This window comes from Jaculus jaculus, chromosome 15 (assembly GCF_020740685.1).
Source record: "Jaculus jaculus isolate mJacJac1 chromosome 15, mJacJac1.mat.Y.cur, whole genome shotgun sequence".
Classification (NCBI taxonomy): domain Eukaryota; kingdom Metazoa; phylum Chordata; class Mammalia; order Rodentia; family Dipodidae; genus Jaculus; species Jaculus jaculus.
The window spans coordinates 53,774,621-53,799,133 of NC_059116.1; the positions used below are offsets into that span (position 1 = coordinate 53,774,621).

Below are 24,513 nucleotides of genomic sequence, written 5' to 3' on the forward strand. Positions count from 1 at the left end.
AAATAGAAACCATAAGAACAATCCAAAGAATTAATGAAACAAAGAGTTGGTTCTTTGAAAGGATAAACAAGATTGATAAACCCTTAGGATATCTGACCAAAAGAAAGAGAGAAGAGACACAATTTAATAAAATCAGAGATGAGCAAGGTAACATCACAACAGATTCCAGAGAAATTCAAAACATCATAGGGACATACTATAAAAGCATATACTCCACAAAGTATGAAAATCTGAAAGAAATGAATGATTTCCTTGATCTATATGACCTACCTAAATTAAATCAAAATGAGATTAATCAATTAAATAGACCTATAACAAGCATGGAGATCCGAACAGTTATCAATAATCTCCCAACTAAAAAAAAGCCCAGGCCCAGATGGATTCACGGCTGAATTTTACCAGACTTTTAAGGAAGAGCTAACACCAATGCTTCTTAAGCTTTTCCAAGAAATAGAAAAAGAAGGAATTCTACCAAACTCCTTCTATGAGGCCAGCATCACCCTGATAACAAAACCAGGCAAAGATAGAACAAAAAAAGAAAATTACAGACCAATCTCCCTCATGAACATAGATGCAAAAATTCTGAACAAAATATTGGCAAGCAGAATACAAGAGTATATCAAAAAGATCACCCTGACCAAGTAGGCTTTATCCCAGAAATGCAGGGATGGTTCAACATACGCAAATCTATAAATGTAATACATTACATAAATGGGTTGAAGGACAAAAATCACATGATCATCTCATTGGACACAGAGAAAGCATTTGACAAAATCCAATATCCCTTCATGATAAAATCCCTACAGAGACTGGGAATAGAAGGAACATATCTCAATATAATAAAGGCTATTTATGACAAGCCTACAGCCAACATATTAATAAATGGGGAAAAACTGGAAGCTTTTCCACTAAAATCAGGAACAAGACAAGGGTGTCCACTGTCCCCACTTTTATTTGATATAGTTTTGGAAGTCTTAGCCATAGCAATAAGGCAAGAGACACACATAAAAGGGATACAAATTGGAAAGGAAGAGGTCAAGTTATCATTATTTGCAGATGACATGATTCTATACATAAAGGACCCTAAAGACTCTACTAGCAAACTGTTAGAGCTGATCAAAACCTACAGCCATGTAGCAGGATACAAAATAAATACACAGTAATCAGTAGCCTTCATATATGCTAACAACAAACACACAGAGGATGAAATCAGAGAATCCCTCCCGTTAACAATTGCATCAAAAAAATAAAGTACCTTGGAATAAACCTAACCAAGGAAGTAAAGAATCTCTACAATGAAAACTTTAAAACACTCAAGCGAGAAATTGCAGAATACGCTAGAAAGTGGAGAAACATCCCTTGTTCCTGGATTGAAAGAATCAATATTGTGAAAATGGCAATCTTACCTAAAGCAATCTACACATTTAATGTAATCCCTATCAAAATTCCAAAGGCTTTGTTCATGGAAATAGAAAAAACAATCCAAAAATTCATTTGGAATCACAAAAAACCTCGAATATCTAAAATAATACTGAGCAACAAAAATGAGGCTGGTGGTATCACCATACCTGATTTTAACCTATCCTACAGGGCCATAGTAACAAAAACAGCATGGTACTGGCACAAAAACGGGCATGTAGATCAGTGGAACAGAATAGAGGACCTATATGTAAGCCCAAGTAGCTATAGCCACCTGATATTCAATAAAAATGCCAAAAATACTCATTGGGGAAGAGACAGCCTCTTCAGCAAATGGTGTTTTGAAAACTGGATATATATCTGCAGAAGGATGAAAATAGATTCTTCTCTCTGGCCATGCACAAGAATTAAGTCCAAATGGATTAAAGACCTTAATGTCAGACCTGAAACTCTGAAACTGCTAGAGGAAAAAGTCGGGGAAATTCTTCAACATATTGGTCTTGGCAAAGACTTTCTGAATACAACCCCAATTGCTCAGGCAATAAAACCACAGATTAACCACTGGGACCTCATGAAATTACAAAGATTTTGCACTGCAAAGGACACAGTGAAAAAAGCAAAGAGGCAACCTACAGAATGGGAAAAAATCTTCGCCAGCTATATATCTGATAGAGGATTAATATCTAGGATATACAAAGAACTCAAAAAGTTAAATAATAAGGAATCAAACAAGCCAATCAAAAAATGGGCTATGGAGCTAATTAGAGAGTTCTCAAAGGAAGAAATACGAATGGCATATAAGCATCTAAAAAAATGTTCTGCATCACTAGTCATCAGGGAAATGCAGATTAAAACTACATTGAGATTCCATCTCACTCCTGTCAGATTGGCTACCATTATGAAAACAAATGATCATAAATGTTTGTGGGGATGTGGAAAAAAAGGAACCCTTCTACGCTGCTGGTGGGAATGCAATCTGGTCCAGCCATTGTGGAAAACAGTGTGGACTTTCCTAAAACAGCTTAAGATTGATCTACCATATGACCCAGCTATAGTACTCCTAGGCATATATCCAAAGGTCTCATCTCATTTCCTTAGAAGTACATGCTCAACCATGTTTATTGCTGCTCAATTTATAATAGCTGGGAAATGGAACCAGCCTAGATGTCCCTCAACAGTTGAGTGGATAATGAAGATGTGGCACATTTATACTCAGCGGTAAAGAAAAATGAAGTTATGAAATTTGCAGAAAAATGGATGGACCTGGAATGTATTATACTAAGTGAGGTAACCCAGGCCCCGAAAGCCAAGCGCTACATGTTCTCTCTCATATGTGGATCCTAGGTACAGATGATTGGGCTTCTGCGTGAGAATGAAAATACTTAGTAGCAGAGGCCCGTAAGGTAAAAAGGAGACAAAGGGTAGAGAAAGGAAGGTAGGAGGATACTTAATAGGTTGATATTGTATATATATGTAATTACAATGATTGTAATGGGGAGGTAATATGATGGAGAATGGAACTTCAAATGGGAAAGTGTGGGGGTGGGGAGGGAGGGAATTACCATGGGATATATTTTATAATCATGAAAAATGTTAATAAAAATTAAAAAAAATATTGTTTTCAGGGCCACTAAAATGTTCTGCGCCTGCTTATAACTGACAGATACTTAAATAATAAAACGTGTATGCTTTCTATATCCCAGAATATAGCTTCCACTGTACCTGTCAACTAAAATATTAATGAAAATAATTTTAAACTACTGTGTTATTTTCTAACCAGATCTGCTTTGCTAATCAGATATCTACAGTCTCTCTGAGTGAGTAATAACTATATATAAAAGCCAAAATCAATTTAAAACATTGGAGTTAAAAGGATAACCAATATTTGGGTTCTGCTCCCAGGTCAAAAGGCCATAAGAGATGATAAGACACTTACTTCTAGCCTCTGGCAAGTTACCTATCTTCTTGATCAGAGAGGATGTGAAGAACCAGGAATTAATTCCCAGTAGCATATCTGCAACAGGAGAGTCACATTGGAGGAAAATCAGTCCTTCAGGCTTCCCAAAAGATAGAGGGCTATTTGGTCAGCATGACCTTGACTTATCCTAGCAGATGACAGTGCTGAGAGCCATAGAACTCCTCACAGGTCCCTGAAAGTCTCTCCTACAGAACCATTATTGGCCACCAAAGTATACAGCTAATTCTGACAGCCTACATGGTCTTAATTACCCAATGAGAAAAATATATAACTACAGTATAAACAGTAAGTCAGACCAATAGGCTTCCCTGTCTGATGCTGACTTACAACACTAAACTCTAACATTAACTCATGCCTTCTGCCTTTGCCTGTCCCTGATTAACTCCCCTACCCTGACCCCAACTCCTCCCACTTCCCTTAGCCAGAATCAGAGCTATTTCTTGGACCCCCTCCTTCCTTAGCCCTTACCCTATCTCATCCAGGGATAAGTACACTGCCACCCCAACAGACACTCTGAAACTTAAGCTCTCTTGTGTTCTTACTCTTCCCCTGACCCTAAAATGTCCCTCTGCCTCTATTCTCTTGCCCCAAGCCCTCTATCTCCTGCCTCTGAATACTCATCCTCCCTTTACACCTGGTGTTTTGACAAGAGTAACAAGCTCCTTTATTCTCCCTTCTGTCTTCTCTCAGGGTGCAGGGAGCCCATCTCCCTCACCTTCTCTGTAACAGGTATCTGCCAGCAACTGCCCTGAATCCAGCTCAATAACAGGGATGCTATGAGAGAAGTCTCCTTCACTCAGGACTAAGTCATAAAAATATAACTACACTGGCGCTATTGATCTCACCACTCTGCCACCTCTAGCGACCATAAAACTGCCTCCTCATCACCTGCCCTGAAGAGTGACCCATAGACTGCATTATCCAGCCTCTCTTAAGTGTAAAAACTCATCGCCCTTAAGGTCAACATAAAAAATTAATCTGCGACTCTTATCATTAACAGAGATTAGGACAGTTACAGTAGGAGGGTGATAGATGCTGCCCCACCTATCTCTCACCAAGTCACTTCTGATTTCACTCTATGGCTAACGTAAAGTACAGAGATTAACTGTCCCAACAACAACAACAACAACAAAAATTTCTTTTCCTTCCTCACCTTCCCCCAAGTGAAGAGCCTATAAAGCCCACTGTCTGTAACTCCAAGCTGAGTGCTCCACTCCTGAAAGTCACTACTGGCAGGTCATGTCTCTCCCTTCCCCCCAAATAAAAACTTCCATCCTTGCCTCAGAGTGGTCTCTGTGCTCTTGGTCACTCCTGAACCTTACAGCTATCTGACCCATGACCTCTGGAAAGAGACTGTGTTTACCATGTGTCCCTACCAGGAATTCACTGACCATCTTGTGAAAAACCACACCAAAGTCTCTGTACAGAGGACTCAGGCTCCTGCTGTCCTTACCACATAGGGTTTGACAGGAAAATAAAAGTAAAATAAGCCTTTTTTTTTTTTAAAAAAAAACCCTCATATGTAAGTAAGTACAGTGAAAAAGTTTTATTCAATGTGGGATAGTTATTTTAGGATAATCTTTTGTTAATAAAGATTAAATAAACTGAAGAACTGGAATTCAGTGTAGGGGTTTGGGACGGAGCTACAAAGGAGAAGAGTGGTAGTACACTTTTTAAAATTTTCTTTTATTTACTTTATGAGGGCGAGAGAGAGGCAGATAGAATGGGCTTGCTCCAGATGAATGCACCACCTTGTGTATCTGACTTATGTGGATACTGGGGAATTAAACCTAGGTCCTTTGGCTTTGCAGGCAAGTGCCTTAACAAGCCATCTCTCCAGCCTTCTATGTACATTTTAATAATTATCTTAATAATAAATGAGTTAATAGAATAGTAAGGGCTCTGTGTTCATACACTAGATAAGAAGTTCGAAAGACTATATCAGAAGCAAAATAATGATGAATGTTATAAGCCTTGTGAAGTTTTCGAAATAAAAACATTAGCTGCCAGCCATTAAATTTTATAAATGTGAATCCAGGTTTAGTACTTTAAGCAATATATTTTCATTAAACTCAGCATAAAAATAAAATGACAAAACTTTAGTGTTTTGAAAGTACTTTATATATTTTGAGTTATCTAGGCACCACCAATTCTATAATCTCTTATTTTATCCCTCCTGAATGCCACTGTAGGCTTGGACTCATCTGTATGTCATAGAAACCTAGAAACAAAGTCCAGATAGGAGAGCTAAGGTTGGTATGTTGTCCAAGATGACTTAGACCCAAGTCTGTTCTCTGTGTTGCAATTCTGGCCTCAATTTCCAGTCCTGAATTCCCCTCAAGCTTTCAGATAGTTGCTGCCAAAAATGTACTCACATCCAGTAAGCTAGATGCACAAGGTGGCGCATGCATCTGCAGTTCCTTTGTAGTATATGGAGGCCCTGGTTTACGCATTCTCTAACTAAGTAACTAAATCATCTATCTTTCTCCCTCTCTATCTGCCTCATTCTTTCTCTCAAATAAATAATAAATACATGAATAAAAATATTTTTAAAAAGCATATTCTCTCCAAAGATAACATGTTGGTTGTCACTTTGGTATTTTATTGGAAATTCTAGGTAGAGGTACTGGCAGAAAAAGGAAAAAAAAAATAGTATCCAAATCAGAACAGAGACAGTGAAACTACCAGTATTCACAGATCACATGTAGGTGGGCATGGAAGATCCTAAAGAGTACATATTCAAAAAAAAAAAAAAAAAAAAACCTGCCATGAAACAACTTCAGCAATGTTGCTGGGTCAATGTACAAAAAATAATTGTAGAGCCGGGCGTATTGGCGCATGCCTTTAATCCCAGCACTCGGGAGGCAGAGGTAGGTGGATTGCTGTGAGTTTGAAGCCACCCTGAGACTCCATAGTGAATTCCAGGACAGCCTGGGCTAGAGTGAGACCCTACCTCGAAAAACCAAAAATAATAATAATAATTGTAGGGCTGAGAGGTCAGTGGGTAAATGTGCTTGCCATGCCAGCAGGACAACTGAAATCATGTCCCTAAAACTGTCACAAAACTGGGTGTAATAGTACATGACTGTAATTGCAGCATGCCTACAGTGAGATGGGAGGCCGAGACAAGAGAATCTCTGAAAGTTTATGGACCAACCACCCTGGCATGCTTAGTGGTGAGTAGCTAGAAACCCTGCCAAAAACAAGATGGAAGACAAGGGCTGAGGTTGTCCTCTGACCACACATGCGCAGTGAACCCACACTCACAAACATATTCATACATTGTATTCTCACACAAAGATAAAAAACTAATGGGGGATATTTATATTAACACTGAGCACTCCAAAAGCAAAATGAAATAATTCTACTTGAAATGTCATCTAAAAGAATGAAATACATAGTAATAAAATTTAACAAAAGTACAAGACTTGTACACTGAAAAATATAGAGCATTGTTAAAAAAAAGATCTAAATAAATGGCAAGGCATTCTATATTTATGAGTTGGAAGGATTCATATCCCTGAGATATTAAACTTTTCCAAGTCAATCTAAAGAATAAACACAATTTCTTTCAAACATCAGCTTTTTTTTTTTTCCTGCAGAAACTAACAGACAAATCAAAAATTAAAAAAAAAAAAAAAACCTGGAAAGGCTTTATTTTAAAGCCAGAAAAAAATATCAGTCTTGAAAAAGAATAGGGCTGGAGGCTTTGAAGCCTAAGAACCCAGGTTCAATTCCCCATTACCCACATAAGCCAAATAGATGCACAAGGTGACACGTGCTCATAGAGTTCATTTGCAGTGGCTAGAGGCCCTGGCACACCCATTCACGTTTTCATTCTCTCTCTCAAATAATAAAAATAAAAGCATATGCCACAACACCTGGTTTATAAAAAATAAATACAGTTGGAGGACTCACATTTCCCAATTATAAACCTTATTAAAGCTCCAGTAATTAAGACAGTATGATACTGGCTTCAGAGTAGACGTATGGAGCAGTGGAATGGCATAGAGAGATTATAAATAAAGTGTTACATTTATAATCAGCTGATTTTTGATAGGATATTCACAAGCAAAATTAATGCAGTTAGGTTCCTACATATAATAGACACAAAATTGCCATAAAATGAGTTGGCATAACTTTAAAAGCTAAAACTGTAAAACAGGTATAATCCTCTTGACCATGTGTTAAAAGTAATGTTCTTCACGTATGGCACCAAAAACAAGAACAAAAGAAAAATTAGATTTCATCAGAATTTTAACAGTGGGTGCTTCAAAGGAAACTATCAATAAAAGTACCTCTGTATAGTAAGAAATATTTGTAGATCATGTATGTGATTAGGAACTTGTACCCAGAACTCAAGAACAGAGTCACCCAATGACTTAGTACTCTAGTGCCCTTGCTTGAAATCCAAGTTGCACTCTAGCACACTAGAGAGATTTCAGAACATGCAGGTTCCTGGGCTCTGCCCTCAACATTCCTAACTTGGCCCAAGGAGGGAACGTTTAGTTCTTTTGGTTTCTAAGTGACTACAGTGAGCTTGCAGCCAGGGGTCAGATCTGCCCTCCCCAGGGCTTCAGAACTGCTCCTCTTATCACACAGGATGGCCCTGACACAACCTGATAGGTTCTCATTTTTAGAAGTGATTAAAATAAGACAGGCACTAAGGCAAGAGGTACTGTTGTCGACTATAATTGTTATTGCTTCTCTAGAGGCCATATTCAGTGCCACATCATCTTAGTGTTTAAAAATGCCCATGCCTACAGTGTTGAAGTAGATGAGTATAGAATTGGAGGACCATTTGGAATAATATAATGTTATCTGTGACTTTTAGGATACTAAAAATATTCACTGTATCTGCCTGGATTTAAGATGTTTTTTTTTTTTTTTTCTATACATGCTATCTGTGCCAGAAGCTTATTTGACCCATGTGATGCTTTTTTGGGAAGTTTTATAGACAGTTTTCAGGCAGGGTATTAGAATTTGATTAGTACTAATGTCTTTTCTTTCCTCTTCAGTCCTACACTTTCTTATGACATTTCAGCCATAAGGCTAAAAGCAGTCTCTTCCCTTGTTCTTGGAGCTTTGTTGTCTTCAGTTCTCACTTATCTGAGGTTATGCCTGTGCTACAGTGATTTCCATTGTGATTGCTTTAGAATTTCTTCTTCATTGTGCTTAGTTGCCAGTTGGTTATTTGTCTTGGAATTTTTCCTCTCCTATGACTTAGGACCTTTGAAACATCCTAATGCCTTCTCATTGCAGACAGTATTTTAGTGGGTTTTTTTTTTGGGGGGGGGGGGGGTTGGAGGGCTGTTGCTGTATCACTCTGCTTCAGCAGTATACTATGATATGGCCCCTTCCCTTCTTCCAGACATGTCCTCTCATCATGTGGATTACTGTAGTCATTTGGTGACAAGGAAGTAGACAACGCTACAGTTTATGCTTCTCTGTGCAGAAGACAGTAAAACTACAAAACCTTATTGTTGAAACTGTTCTAGAATGCTAATTAGATCCTATTTAATTATAGTCCTCAATTTATAGAATGAAATGCAGTTTAAAACTGAGGAAGGAATTAAGTCTAAGCTACCTTTAAAAAAAGGAAAGCTTATATTTATGAAGAATACTTAGAGTATCTTCTGGCAAAAGAAAGTTTTTGCTCATTCCGAGACTGTCAGTGCTGAAGGTTATATCTGTAGATGTTTTGATTCAGGTAGGCTAACTCCTGTAACAAAAAAGGAATATTGTAGTAGTTAGTGGCGTAATGCCCTAGGAGAAGGATGCTTCTCTGTGTGGTGAGGGCATGTGGTAGATGGTTTGTTCCACTGTGTATTAATTAAGGAACCCAGACTGCTGGCAGCTGTGTTGTCCAAGGTGCTCCTAGAAATCAGTGCTTCTTTGTTGACGGAAAAGGCACACAGAGCATGCTTTGTGAGACATTTTCATGGGTAAGGCCAGAGCAGGAAGTGGGGAGAGTCATTTCTTTTCACGCACCATTGGCTACAACATGACAAGGCTGCCAGGGAAGTGAGGCACCACAGTTGACTCCATGCCGGAGAAGAAGAAACTTGTTATCAGCCATCAGGCCCTGACGTTCAAAGGGTATTAGGTGGTTTGTTGTTGTTGGGTTTTTTTTTTTAAGTTATAAGGAAAAATATAGTGGTTTGACTACTATATTATTGAGTTTCCTTTTGGTGTGGAAAGGACATTAAGGTCAAATAAACAGTTAAAATGATCTCATATTATGAACAGAAAGTGCAATTATAATTACTGTTACTTGAGCAGCTTCCCTTCTGACATTGGGAAACAAGACAATTCATAACTATTAAATGATTTGTAATAAGCAACAAAATTGTAGAAAGTATTAATTTACTCATTGTTGTGTATTTAGATATAAGGACTAGTTTATATCCATTAACAGGTGATCAAAAGTACCAATTTCACTCAGATTCTTGTTGCACAAGTATAAACAAATCAGAATATTTCAGTGGCCCTTGTCAATCTGTCAGCAAATATGAATGCTAGACAGGGCTAAGGTGCTAAAACCAAAGCAAGGTAATCAGGAATAAAAGCATACCTTAGAAAAAGAAAATAATATCTTTTAAAAACATTTTTTATTGACAGCTTTCATAATTATAGAAAATAAATGATGATAATTCCCTCCCATCCCTATTTTCTCCCTCACAAATCCACCCTCCACCATACCCACTCCCTGCTCAATAAGTTTCTCTTTTATTTTGATGTCACTGTCTTTTCCTCCTATTATGAGGGTCTTGTGTAGGTAGTGCCAGGCACTACAAGGTCATGGATCTCCAGGCCATTTTGTGTCTGGAAGATTGCATTGTAAGCAGTCCTACCCTTCCTTTGGCTCTTCCATTCTTTCCGCCACTTCTTCTGCAATAGAACCTGAGCCTTGGAAGGTGTGATAGAGATGTCTTAGTGCTAAGCATTCCCCTGTCACTTCTTATCAGCACTATAATGACTTTTGAGTCATCCCAGTGCTCACCACCATCTGAACAGAGAAGCTTCTCTAGCCAAAAGTGAGAGTAGCATTAATATGTGGGTATGAACATTAAGTAAAGTGCTTACAGGGCAGTTTGGTGGGAATAATATGCATTAGCCATACAGCAGCAGGTGTTACTCTACTAGGCCTCATGACCTCCCTTACCATAGGCTTTTGACTAGGTTTCCAGTACTAGGTATTAAAAAAAAAAAAGAATTCTTAGTGGTAGGTCATATATTTGTTAGGTGAGTGTATATAGGAATGGAAAAGACTAAAAGCTGAGCTGGAGAGATGACTTAGTGGTTAAGGCACTTGCCTGCAAAGCTTAAGGACCCAGGTTCTATTCCTCAGAACCCACAAAAGCCAGGTGCACATGCATCTGGAGTTCATTTGCAGTGCCTGGAGGCCCTGGCACACACACATATTCTTCCTTCCCTCTCTCCCTCCTTCCCTCCATTCCTCCCTCTGTCCCTCCCTCCCTCTCTTCCTTCCTTCATTCTTTTCTCTCTCATAAATAAAAATAAAATATTTAAAAAAGATTAAAAGCAGAAGGTTTCTGTGGAGACACAGCTTTAAGTTGTGCCCAAACCTGTTACTCTGGTATGAAGCATAGCACCAAGAACAAAGTGACACAAATGTAAAAAATAAGGCAAAACTTTAATTTACTAGCTGCTGCAGTCATAACAATATTGACAACTATATAAAATCACATATATTTGGCTTTTTTTTTTGTTTCTGTTCTATGAATGTTCTATGTGACATGAGCACACCAAAATCCAAAATCAATCCAACATGGATGGCCTGCCTTTATCCCACCATTCAGACAAGACTTGTTAATGGTAAGCCAAGTGACTTACTTACTTACGTTATTTAGTCATCTAAGTATAGACATATAGTGTTTTGCTTCAATTTTTAGCTTTTGAAATATTGGAAAGTATATCTTAGGGATGGGTTGTAAGTCTAAATGCAAAAACCCTTTTATATTTGTTACATAACCTTGTATGTACACCCTGAAAGTAAGCTGGCTTCTTAATTCGTTTGCATTTGACTACAACTATCACATAAGGTCAAACATGGAATTTTTTTACTTGTGACATTATGTTAATAATTCAAAAAAATATGGATTTTGGAGCATTTCAGATTTCTGTTTTTGTATTAGAGTAGTTCAATCTATACTTCATCTTCATATTTAAAAAAAATAAAAGTATTTGGTAGAGATTGTGTTCTATTGTGACAGGTGTTATATACCTTTGAATGGATTCAGAGTCATTTTAATTCATACATGCAGATATTACAGTTATGCACTGATTTAAGTATATTCAACTGTACTGTTGTACAAAGTTAAAACTAGCAGCATAAAAACAACAGATGCAATATGGAAAGGAATACTTTTAGAACTATAGTTGTATACCACCACATCTGGCTAGACCACTTTGTAAATTTTTTAACTATAATTTCATCAAAATATTAAAGTACAAATGTTAGAGTTCACCTTAGTATTTTTATATTCATATCTCTAAAGTAAATTTTGTAACATCAGCATAGAATATAAGCCGAGCTCTTTTACACTACAGTGTAGTTTAAGTGAAGATAATAAGGGTAGATTTGGGATCAGCACAACATGCAGATGGCATTTGAGCTAATTGTGTTAAAAAAATGTTTTATTTATTTACAAGGAGAGAGAGTATGGTTGTACAAGGGCCTCTTGCCACTGTAAATGAACTTCAAATGCATGTACCAGTTTGTGTATCTGGCTTTATATGGGTATTGGGGAATTGAACCAGGGTGGCAGATTTCAGAGGCAAATGCTTTTCATTGCTAAGAGTCTCCCTAGCCCTTGAGCTAGTTTGTAAGAGTGACTAGGGGTTGGAGGGATGGCTTAGTAGTTAAAGCATTTGCTTGCTAAGCCAAAGGATTCGGGTTTGATTCCCCAGGATCCACAGTAGCCAGATGCACAAGGGAGTGCATGCGTCTAGAGTTTGTTTACAGTGGCTGGGAGGCCCTGGCACACCCATTCTCTCTCTCTCTCCCTCAAATAAATAAAAATAAAATATTTTTTAAAAAGAGTGACTAGGATAAGGAGCCAGGTAAACAGAGGTTAGAAGAGTGTAACAGAGAACCTTTGGGTTCTAGGACTGAGTGAGTACATTTCAGGTGGTAGACCCTGAGTATGTGGATAAGTGGGAATGATGGAAGGCATGAGAGCAGGAATTAGGAGACACATACATACATACATACATACATACATACATACATACATACATACGTAGAGGGGGGATTTAAATAGAAGACTTAAAAACAAGGTAGAAGCCCTAAAGGAAAGGTCAGGTCTGTGAACTTGAAGGAGCATGGTTCATTCACTACTGTGTTATTGCCAGGCTGTACAACACAAGTATGCAGTGAATGAACATATGATGTGTAATGAATGCAGAAGGATATCCAGTTAGAAATGTATAGAAAAACAGTCTGCACTGGATGCTCAAAATAGAAATTAGCAATTGGTAGCATGGACTGGAACTTTTGGGAACCCATGTACAAGATTGTAAAGGAGAGAGAAGGTAGTAACTGGCTAAAGGCCTTCCCTGCTACCATTATGACCAATGGCCAGAGGAAACATTAAAAGATGGTGTGGTGATTTGATTCAGGTGTCCCCCCAAAATTTAGGTGTTCTGAATGCTAGGTTCCCAGCTGATAGAGATTAGGAAATTAGCACCTCCCAGAGTCAGTGTTTTGTTTGGGACAGGCTCATACCCATAAGCCAGTTTCCCCTTGCCACTATTTGGCACTCTCTCCTATTGCTGTTGTTTACCTTATGTGGGCCAGGGGTTGATGTCCACCCTCTGCTTATGCCATCATTTTCCCCTCCCATCATGGAGCTTCCCCTCGAGTCTATAAGCCAAAATAAACCTCTTCTTCCCACGAGCTGATCTTGGTTGGGTGATTTCTGCCAGCAATACAAAGTTGACTGCAACAGTACTGTTGGTACTGAGGAATGGGATGCTGCTAGACACCTGAATATGTGGCTTTAGCCTTTTGGAGCTGATTTTCAAGAGGAATGTGGAAGGATTTGAAATCTTGTCCTAAGAGACACCTTGCAGTGCTTTAAGTACACCTTGATGGACTGTTCTGGTCAGAGTTGAAAGACTTGAATACAGTAAGAACTATGGACTGTGAGGTTTGGCTTTTGAAGGTGAGAAAGAGCTTTCCCTGGACTGGGCCAGAAGCAGTTTGTGAGAAGCTTGCTGTTATGCCTGTGTCCTGAGAACTCATGCAGGGCTCTTTGTGCAGAAATGGACTGGTGTGAATAGAGGGATATGGTACAGAAAAAATGAAATCTTTGGGCCAAAACTGCTGCCTATTCAGCTGCAATTATATGAGGGATTACAACCTTTGGGATTCAGTCAGCTGACCTTCACTGGGGCATTCAGAAGAATGTAGATTCTTTTGAAGAGGCCTGAGTGCTCAAGGAGTGTCCTGATCTTCAAAGTCTGCTTTATTTTCCCCTGGATTAACAAATTGGCACCCTGCCTTGTATTGTGGAGTATAAGAAATGCAGAAAAGAGGGGGTCATTGAGTTTTCTATGCAGTGTTTTGTTTTGGAAATGACCATGGGCAGTGTGAAGCAGGTTTGCTGGATGCCTGCATGGAGACCCCATAGAGCCATGAGGATGAACCATAGGTTGCAGTGGAGACCCAGTGGAGATGCCAGGACTACGAGCTGCTAAGAAGAGCTGCCGGCCCCAGTGAAGCTTTCCAGGACAGTCAGTAGCCTTGGTGGGGGGCCGGAATTGGAACTCCACAGACTTGTTGCTGATTGGAATTATCAGACTTGTGGATTTGTCACTGACTAGAGTTGTTGGAGTTTGATGTTTGCCCTGTTTAAATCTTATATTGATTAAATATTTTTTTGCTATGCCCAGTGCCATATTTGCAGTGTGAATGTGTTGTGTATTCTGTGCCATTATGTTGTGGTTTTTTTGGCGGGGGGAGGGAGGATTTTTGGTATTATGGCTCAGTTAAAAGACTGGATTATTAGGATGTTTGAGCATCATTAGGAGTGATAACAAAATGGGGACTTAGCTCTGTGTGGTGGTGCGCACTTTTAATCCCAGCACTCAGGAGGCAGAGGTAGGAGAATTACCGTGAGTTCAAAGTCATGGTGAATTCCTTGTCAGCCTGGGCTAGAGTGAGACCCTGCCTCAAAAAACCAAGAAAAAATTGTATATATCCAGGTCTTTTAAAGTTGGACTGTGAATGCATTGCAAATTACATCATGGATGGCTATCAGTTTATGGGGGACAGGGGTGGAATGTGGAGGTGTCCCCCATAAACTTAGGTGTTTTGAATGCTAGGTTCCCAGCTGAAGGTGATTTGGGAATTAATGCAGCCTGGAGGCAATGTATTGTTGGTGGGTTTAGGGGTGTTATAGCCAGTTTCCTCTTGCTAGTGTTTGGCACTCTCCTGTTGCTATTGTTCACCTTATGTTGGCCAGGGGATGATGTCCACCCTCTACTTATGCCATCATTTTGTCCTGCCATTATGAGCTTCCCCTCAAGTCTGTAAGCCAAAAGAAACCTTTTTTCCCACGAGCTGCTCTTGGTCGAGTGATTTCTACCAGCAATGCGAACCTGACTGCAACAGATGGTGACAAGAAAGGTGACTCAGGAAAATATTTTGTCCCAGCAGCCAAAGGACAAGGAGAGTTACCCATGTGTGTGTGTGTGTGTGTGTGTGTGTGTGTGTGTGTGTGTGTGTGTGTATGTCTGTCTGTCTGTCTCCAGGTTATAAATAATTACTTTGGATTTTGAAATTGAATCTTGCTTTAAAACAGATTAACAGATTAAGTTTTCCCACTGTTAAAAGCAAACCTTTTTATAGGAATGTAAGACTTACTATTGAGGGGATTAAGGTGAAGTTAAGCAAATAAAGTATTTCCCAGGAATATGTTAGATGTGAGGAACTCTCAAGATGGTGTTCATATATTTTGGAATTTAAAATACAGTTCTTTCAGGCTTCTTGTTACTATACCATTGAGCTGAATATACAAATTTTAGTATCTTTTCCATGGTGATTAATGCACAGGATAACTATATCACAAAAGTGGTTTACTTTCCGAATTTGTTTAGTGCCAGGTCTCTACTAGTGGCCTACCCTATGATATTTTAAGTGATTATATTGTTTCACTTCTAGACAACTTTTGTGAAACTTATTTTGCTTAAAGCAGACACACAGTTCAGGGCTGGAGAGATGGCTTAGCACATGCCTGCGAAGCCTAAGGACTCAGGTTTGATTCTCTAGGTCCCACATAAGCCAGATGCACATGGTGGCGCATGCATCTGGAGTTTGTTTGCAGTGGCTAGAGGTCCTGGCATGCCCATTCTCACTCTCTCTGTGTGTCCCTCAGTATGTCTGTTATAAATTAATAGCAGTAAAACAGAAAAAATAAAATAGAGATATAAGCTCAAAAATAGGCATTGCCTCCTTCCTATTTTATGGCTTTGAAAGTCACTCCTGAGTCCTTTCACCAGCATTTACTGTACCAATGCTCTGCAGAATTGATCTTTATAGTTTCATTTTTTTTTTTAATTTTTAATTTATTTATTTGAGAGTGATAGACACAGAGAGAAAGACAGATAGCGGGAGAGAGACAGAATGGGCACGCCAGGGCTTTCAAGCCTCTGCAAACGAACTCCAGACGCGTGCGACCCCTTGTGCATCTGGCTAACGTGGGACCTGGGGAACCGAGCCTCGAACCGGGGTCCTTAGGCTTCACAGGCAAGCGCTTAACCGCTAAGCCATCTCTCCAGCCCTATAGTTTCATTTTGATTATCTTCACTGCACTCATTTCTTGGGTGCCTCTTTAGAGCCCATTGTGAAATGAAATTTTAAAAAATTTATATTACAATTCTATTACAAAAAAGACATTTTTCTTTTATCTCTGAATAGCATTGTTCTCCATCCCCAAGTTTCCTTCATGCACCCAGGACTGTTTTTCTCTTCTCCAATTTGTTTTTTATAACATCAGATTCGTTTTCCTACACTAAAACATTGGTCATTCACATAGCTCATCACAGCCTTGCTTTCATCCAAACCGAATTTATTCATCACAGAAGGAGCAGCCCATCTGAAGTATTTTTCCTTTAACATTTTTATTCATGTCTGGTGGTCTCTTTCGCCACTCTAGATTTCTTGTCCCTCCTGCATAGCATGTCTTGCATGAAATCACACATGTACATATTACGCCCATGAAGATATGAAGATGTGCAGTTCTTGAACTAAGTCTTTATATTTCTGCCCACTCCACAGTTGCCTGTTTATGAAGAATACTCCATAAAAATAAAGGTTTGATGGACAAATTAATGACTATGATTCTTTTATAAACCCTTTTCACTTTTTCCTATAGCACTTCTCACCCAATTAATTTGTAATTCAGTTGTGTTAGTAATACCTGTTCCCTTTTACCTGTTGGATACTAGGGGCTTTTTTCCCCTACTGATGTATGTACCAATGCTTGTCATGCTGGTTGAGCAAATCAGGCAAACTGGAAGCCTGGGTCAGCTTCTCCCTGTCTCCCAATGGTTTTCCAGACAGAAGATGGTACAGTGGTACATGATCAGGTTGAAATGTAGAAACACCCTGAAGCCAGAGTCACCCATTTACCTGCTGTGTACCTCTGAACAAGTTTCTTGACTACTCTCAAGGTCATTCCCTAATTAGTAAGGGATAGCACTACTTAAATAAACTTACCATGTTTTTATAAGGATTAAGTGTTAGGCAGAAACATACACAATGAAGACAAGGACCCATATTTTCTGATCACTCCTAATATGTCAGACTTGGTACTAAACTCCTTCCAGTCTCTGTCCCTGATGCTCTCTCTGAAGCAAAGACTGTGTTACCCATCTCTGTGAAAACAAATTCCTGCCCAAGACCAGCAGTATGTGTGCTAGGGGTGGGGAGGCAGTGGCACAGACTTGAGGGAGACCATGTCTGCTTAACATCATACCCGATACCTTCTGCATGCTCTGTGTCTCCCCAGAAGGAGTTTTGTGGGTACTGCTTAATATCTCCCTTCAAGATAGATTTCTAGACTTTTCTTTCCAGTCCTAATAGGACTAAGGGATGCAAAAGGCTGGTGAATACCCTAAGTGATGAAACTGTTTCAAACATCATTGCTGTATTGGTTGGAAAGAAATTATTTGGCTATGGTGAGGATAACAGTTGATCATTTCTGCCTTCCCTAATGATTAGAAAAGTACTGAATCTTTTAATTTTAAGAACTCCATAAATGCTATTTCAAAACACACACTTACATCACTAATAGCTCCTAACTATTGCATTAAAGTTAACATGAAAAATCAGGAAGGAAGTCTTCTGTATGTTAAAGGAATAACCCTTTGCAGATATTCTTAACTGAGCACTTAAGACACACAAGTAATGGGGTGGGTTATGTCAGCATCTGAAAACCATCACTTACATTACAGGGAGTGGACTTCTCCTGAAATACTTGGGTATCAGTTCAGAAGCTAAAAAGGTACTTTGGAGAATATTCAAAAATGAAAAATAATTACATCTCCGATGCTATAAAGCTTCAGTATGCTTAATTGGTTGGGAGGCTTGGTGGCAAGGCAGAGAGAACTGGCAAATACATAAAATTTAAAGGGAGATATATACAATTTCAAGTACTCTTTCAACAGATGTAAGTTTATTTTAGATTTTATTTATTTATTTGAGAGAGAAGCAGAAGAAAGAGGCAGATAGAAAATTGGCATCCTGCCACTGTAAACGAATGCTAGACTACATGCACCACTTTTTGCATCTGGCTTTACATGGGTACTGTGGACTGGAATGCAGGCCATCAGGCTTTGCAAACAAGCGCCTTTAACTACTGAACCATCTCTCTGTCGGGCACTGCCAGGCACAGGCTGGAGCCTTCAAGAGAAGGACCTGAGCCCCCAGGCATGGCTATGGACCCCCCAGGCTACAGGAGCTCACTCCCTCTCCAATCGGACACACCTGAACTTAGGCTCTGCCCATAGCCCTGTGACCTTTGGCCCGTTGCCTAGGAAACTCCTTATTAGCCCTCACACAGCCCATCCTCCTAAGACCCTAGATCACCCCCCCCCATTGCCTACGTGCTAGAATGAATGACCCCATATGCTAATTAGGCATCAGAAATGAGATTAATATGTCCAATACCCATAGGACCCTTCCCCCTACCCTCAGATGCTTATAAACCCATTTCACTGACAATAAACTGAGAGAGCTGTTCCAACTTTCTCCCAGGAGTGTTTTTCTTTTTGTCATGTGGTCACCCACCCCAGGTTGCCTGGATGCTGTGGGGGTGGGGGACTGCAAGAATCCAGGAACCCACATCTCTCCACCCCTGTTATTTATTTTTGATAGTTTTATGTGCTGACTAAAAGTATATGCTTTGCCATCCATCTGACCTGGGCTTTAATTCCCAGTGTTTTGCTTGTTGAACCTGAGAGTTTAGACTTTGTTCTTAACATTCTGGATCTTGAGTTTTCTCACCTGTAGAGAAGGAGTAATACGTACTTTAAATTATCTTGTTCCATGAAATAATATATGTAGATCATATAAACGTGCCTTTTGTTTATCAGTGAAATATAGCCATTTAGGTATAGTGAAGACTTGAATTTCACTTTGCCAAATAAATAGATAGGAACTTTATGGACTCCCATGTTCAGTTTTTGATTTTTGTCAACCCAGGTAAATCTTTAGTCATCTTTGAATGAACTAACAACTTCTGCATAAGTTAAATTTTAACTAATGAAATTCTATCCCAGAATGCAAAATAAGCAAATGTCAGTTCTTATGTCACATTGTCTTTTCCAGGAGAATGCATAGAAGGACTACGGGAGAATGACTACCTGCTGATCCACTCATGTCGTCAGTGGACCACCATCACTGCCCATAGCCTAGAGGAGGGCCACTATGTCATTGGGCCAAAGATAGAGATCCCTGTACATTATGCAGGTAAGACTCTTCTCAGGTACAGGTACTTGAAGAGTTGATTTTTTTTTTCCTTCACAGTGGATGGTGGAGCTTTTCTATAAGCAGCAGAATGCAGTGACTTAAAAGATGCAAACACTTCATGTGATTATTTTATCATTGAAAGTTCAGATCCATCTTGTCATTGATATTTCTAATTAATAAAGGTAGATGTTTACATATTTATAAGATTTACAAAAACAAAGAACATCTTGGGCTGCATAGATGCTAGTCTATAAAGTGTTGGCTATGAAAGCATAAGGACCTGAGTTCAAATGTCCAGTACCCACATAAAAGCTGGGCATAATGACACAAACCTGTAATCCCTAGTGCTGGGGAAACAGAAACAGAAGCTTATTGGCTGGCTAGTCTAGTCTAGCATAATTCGTGAGTTCAAGGTTCCAAGTTCAGCTGGAAAACAATTACAAAAGAAATCTAGCCTCAACTTCTGTTACATGCCATATATATATATGGAAGCACACATGTACATACTATACACGTGAGCATGTATACACACTTACCAATAAAAACTTCTCTGCAGTCTTTTGATTACATCAGGATGTGTACGTAACCCCTGAGCTTTAAGCTCACATGTCTGTTAAGTAACCCTGAGTATACAGTCTGCATTGCTTTTGTGAATGACTGACATAGCAACCCCACCAGCAGCCACATCACAAATGTGTATTGTGGTCTGGCTTTTAGAATATTGTTTTGGAAGTTTAGATTCCTGGATATATCGCTCTTTTCAGTTAAGCATTTAGAATATGCTGCTGTTATGACCTCACTGTTTTAGTTAAATGGGCCTACACACTACCTTCTAACCTCAGTTTGTACTCCATTTAGTTCAGGGATGTCATAGAACTCATTTTTATTGGACACATTCTATAGCCAGAACTGAACTTGTAATATATTTACTGACTTGAAAAAACTTTCAATACTGGTAGCTTATAAATTAATTTAAAAAGTATTACTTTCTATCTTATTCATTATACAAAGGACATTAACTTTTTCTCTGTTATTGTTTAATTTTCTTTAAAGTTGTAGCAGGACATTTTAACCAATGAACTATACACCATGTAGAACTAGATTGCCATTTTAGGTTTGACTGACATGTCTGTGTGTAAGGTTTTTGGAAATGGAACCTTCTGCATTCCCACAGTCTAAAACAGTAGCCAGTGGTATTTGTTAACCAGTATTTAATGAATGAGTGATGCTTTGGTGACCCTTCTCATTCTTAGGTGTCTTCAATTGCTTGCTGAGCTTCTCAACAGTCTTCCTTATTCAAATAAGGGCAATGTTCATAGGGGATGGGGAATGAGACAAACCCTTTTGGTGTCCCAAATTGGCCTCCAGGAGGTTTTTGTAATAGGTGAGGTCCACTTTAATTTTAATCAGCTCAAACTCTGGTTTCTGTCTTTGTGGGAAACTGAATAGAAGATAAATTGCTAGATTACTTCATGACATACATGGTTTTGATTAGTTGGCTGTACAAATTGGCTTCTATCAGTAGACGCGAGTTTTAGCTTTCCCCTCAAACCACTGTGACTAGCTCTATCAAAATAGTCTTTCCAGAGGAATGCTTCCATTGGATTGTTTCCTCAAATGCCTCTGGATACTCCCTCCTGCCACTGGGTCTTATTTAAGCCTTTCCAGTAGCTTGAGAGATGCTCAGTTTTTCAGATGCTTAACTTGCAGGCATGAGGACCTATTTTAATCTCCAGCACCCATGTAAAATGCTTGGTATGGTGGCAATATGCCCGTAATCCTAGTGCTGTGGAGGATCCTTGAGGCTTGCTGGCCAGTTGATCTATCCTAATTGATGACATCCAGGCCAGTGAAAAACCTTGTCTCAAAAAGTTGAATCCTGAGGGTGACACCTGACATTATTTTCTGTCCTCTATATGTATATCCATACCTTTGCATACACATGTATTTGCATGTACATATACACATATTAAAAGAAATGCCCTTCAGAATTCTAGCTTGTTTCTCCAACCTTTCTACTTTGTAGAGTAAATCTTCTACTCTAGCTGCATTGGTCACCTCCCTCAGCCATGCAAGTTCTCAGCTTGTCAGTATATATGGTTAGGGTACTGCCTTGTTTGGGCTCTGGATCTACTTATTACATGTCAGGTTCATTCAACAGAAGTCACTACTCTTCATTCAGTTACTTCTGCATATGTATAGATATACCTTCCTTCATTAAGCACTTTGTGGTGGTTTGATTCAGGTGTCCCCCATAAACTTAGGTGTTCTGAATGCTAGGTTCCCAGCTGATGGATATTTGGGAATTAATGCCTCCTGGAGGGAGTGTATTGTTGGGGGCGGGCTTATGGGCTTTATAGCCAGTTTCCCCTTGCCAGTGTTTGGCACACCCTCCTGTTGCTGTGTTCCATCTTATGTTGGCCAGGGGGTGATGTCCACCCTCTGCTCATGCCATCGTTTCCCCCTGCCATCGTGAAGCTTCCCCTCAAACCTGTAAGCCAAAATAAACCTCTTTTTCCCAGAAGCTACTCTTGGTTGGGTGATTTCTACCAGCAATGCGAACTGGACTGCAACACACTTGAACTGTGCAATCCTTGAAAGTAAGATTGATTCTAAAACTCTCTTGAGTAATTCTTTGGGTTTCTCTAGATACCTTCTTTATGGATGTAGATATTCTAAGTAGAGATATCAAACTTTGGAGTTTGGAAAGATTGGTTGCTGGGTTCTTACACAGCTTATGGTTTAGTTGATCTGAAGGGTGATATTAGGATTTTCAAAATATTTTTATTTACTTGAAAGAGAGAAAGGAGTATGGGCATGGCAGGGCCTCTTGTGGCTGCAAACGAACTCTAGACACGTGGACTATTTTGTACATCTGGTCTTATGTAAATACTGGGGAATTGAACCCTGACCATCCGTCTTTGCAAGCAAGCACCTTTAACTGCTATGCTATCGCCCCAGCCCAGACATAAGGATCTTAAAGCCAAGGACTGGATAGATGACTCAGTGGTTAAGACACTTGCCTGGAAAGCCTAACAACTTTGGTTCAGTTCCCTAGTACCCATGTAAAGCCAGATACACAAAGTGGCAAATGCATTTGGAGTCTGTTTGTAGCAGCTGAAGGCCCTGGTGCTCCCATTCTCTCTCTGTCTGTCTGTCTCTGTCTGCCTGTCTCTCTCTCTCTGCTTGAAAATAAATAAATAAAATATTAAAAACATTCAGCCATGTAGGGCAAGGGCATCCACATTGTCACATGATAAAATTTCCCCAATCAACTGCACAGATACTTTTATTTTAACATACATTTTTTTTCTCTTTTTTTTCATTTTAGAGAGAGAGAAAGAGAGAGAATTGGCACAACAGGGCCTCAGACAGTGTACTTAAACTCCAGACACTTGTGCTACCTAGTGGGCATGCACAGTCTTGTGCTTGCCTCACTTTTGTGTGTCTGGACATGGGTCCTTAGGCTTTGCAGACCACTAAGCCATTTCTCTAGCCCTGAACATACATTCTTATATTAATAGCCTTTCTTCAGTTCTAAGGAGAAACATGTGGTATGTCCTGCAGTTTCCTCTTTATCTGTGTGGAGAATGATGATATATAACTAGGAACCTAAGCATCATGTTACAAATGATACAAAAGACACTGTTGTCTTGAGTGAAATCAAGGTGCCAAGACTAACATGAATATTGGACACCAAGATCACACCTCTTTACATAAAAGGAGAGAAAAAAGATTAAAGAAATTTGGAAGATGACCAAATAATTTATGAGATCATTTGTCAATAGAGAAAAATAGGATGGATAGTGTCAATCTAAATTTTTTGAACTGTGTTCCTGAATTGTTTTAGCAAAAGTTCAAGTAGAAGTTTTGAGGTACAAATATTTTGTTTTGGGGTTTCACATTAATTTTTTCTATATTTTACACTTTCATATTTGTATTTTGACCTCACCCCCCCCCCATTATCCTCTCAATCTGCTTCCTCTCCCATTGAATACCCTTCTTTCACATTTTAAGATAGTACTAGGAAACTGGCAATTTAAAATTTACAAACAGGAACTGGGAATGGAACTCTTGATAGGGCATTTGCCTACCATATGCAATACCTAGGTTCAGTCCTTACTACTGTCCAAAAAGAAGACAAAGACAGATTTAGTGATTTACTATTTTCCAGTACTTTTAGCAAACAACAAGGCAATGTGGTTGATTACAATATAAAATTGAGATTCATCAATCTTGATACAATCACTTAAGAGACTTTAAAACTATTTTTAGATTTTTATTTATTTATTAGAGAGAGAAAAAGCAATGGGTGTACCAGGGCCTCTAGCCACTGCAAATGAACTCCAGGCACATGTACTACCTTGTGCATCTAGCTTATTTGGGTTCTGGAAAAATCAAACCTGGGTCCCTAGGCTTCACAGGCAAGTGCCTTAACCACTAAGCCATAAAGCACCTCTCCAGCCAACTTCTGAGATTTGTAGTGGCACATTTATGCGCTTTTGCTTGCTTCTTCCTTCCTTCCTTCCTTCCTTCCTTCCTTCCTTCCTTCCTTCCTTCCTTCCTTCCTTCCTTCCTTCCTCCCTCCCTCCCTCCCTCCCTCCCTCCCTCCCTCCTTCCCTCCCTCCCTCCCTCCCTCCCTCTCTCCCTCCTTCCTTCCCTCCCTCCCTCGCTCCCTCCCTTCCTCTTTCTTTATGTATTTTCAGGCAGGGTTTTGCTTTCTTTCCCAGGCTTGACTGAAACTGTTGGCCTAAAACTGTCCTCCTGCGTCAGCCTCCCAAAGTACCTGGGACTGTATGCATGTAACGCCACTCCCAGTTTACAGTAGCATACATTTTATTTCTTTTTTAAAAAAAAAAGTTATTGATTTTGTGTGTGTGTTACATAGGGGCACAACAGGATTTCTTGCTCAAATGACAGATGTATGAGTCACTTTTTGTGTCTGGCTTTATATGGGTGCTAGGGAATCAAGCATGGACTTTTCAAGCTAGAGCCTTTAACCACTGTTATAGTTAAGGTGTTGTCAACTTGATCTGTTTAGTAATCCACAGAAATCCCTTTCATGTTGGTCTCTGAGGTTGCTTCCAAGAAGGATCAACTAAAGGAGGAAGTCCTT

At 39.4% G+C, this 24,513-nt stretch overlaps 1 protein-coding gene across 1 annotated transcript in view; it reads left to right on the plus strand.

Annotated features, from left to right (window-relative positions):
* The window catches only part of Garem1 (GRB2 associated regulator of MAPK1 subtype 1), a 238,859-nt gene that overhangs the window by 66,076 nt on the left and 148,270 nt on the right, over positions 1 to 24,513 (plus strand). The window contains exon 2 of the mRNA XM_004666756.3: positions 19,257 to 19,397. Coding sequence (XP_004666813.1) covers positions 19,257 to 19,397 — 141 coding nt within the window. The remainder of the gene's footprint in view (positions 1 to 19,256; positions 19,398 to 24,513) is intronic.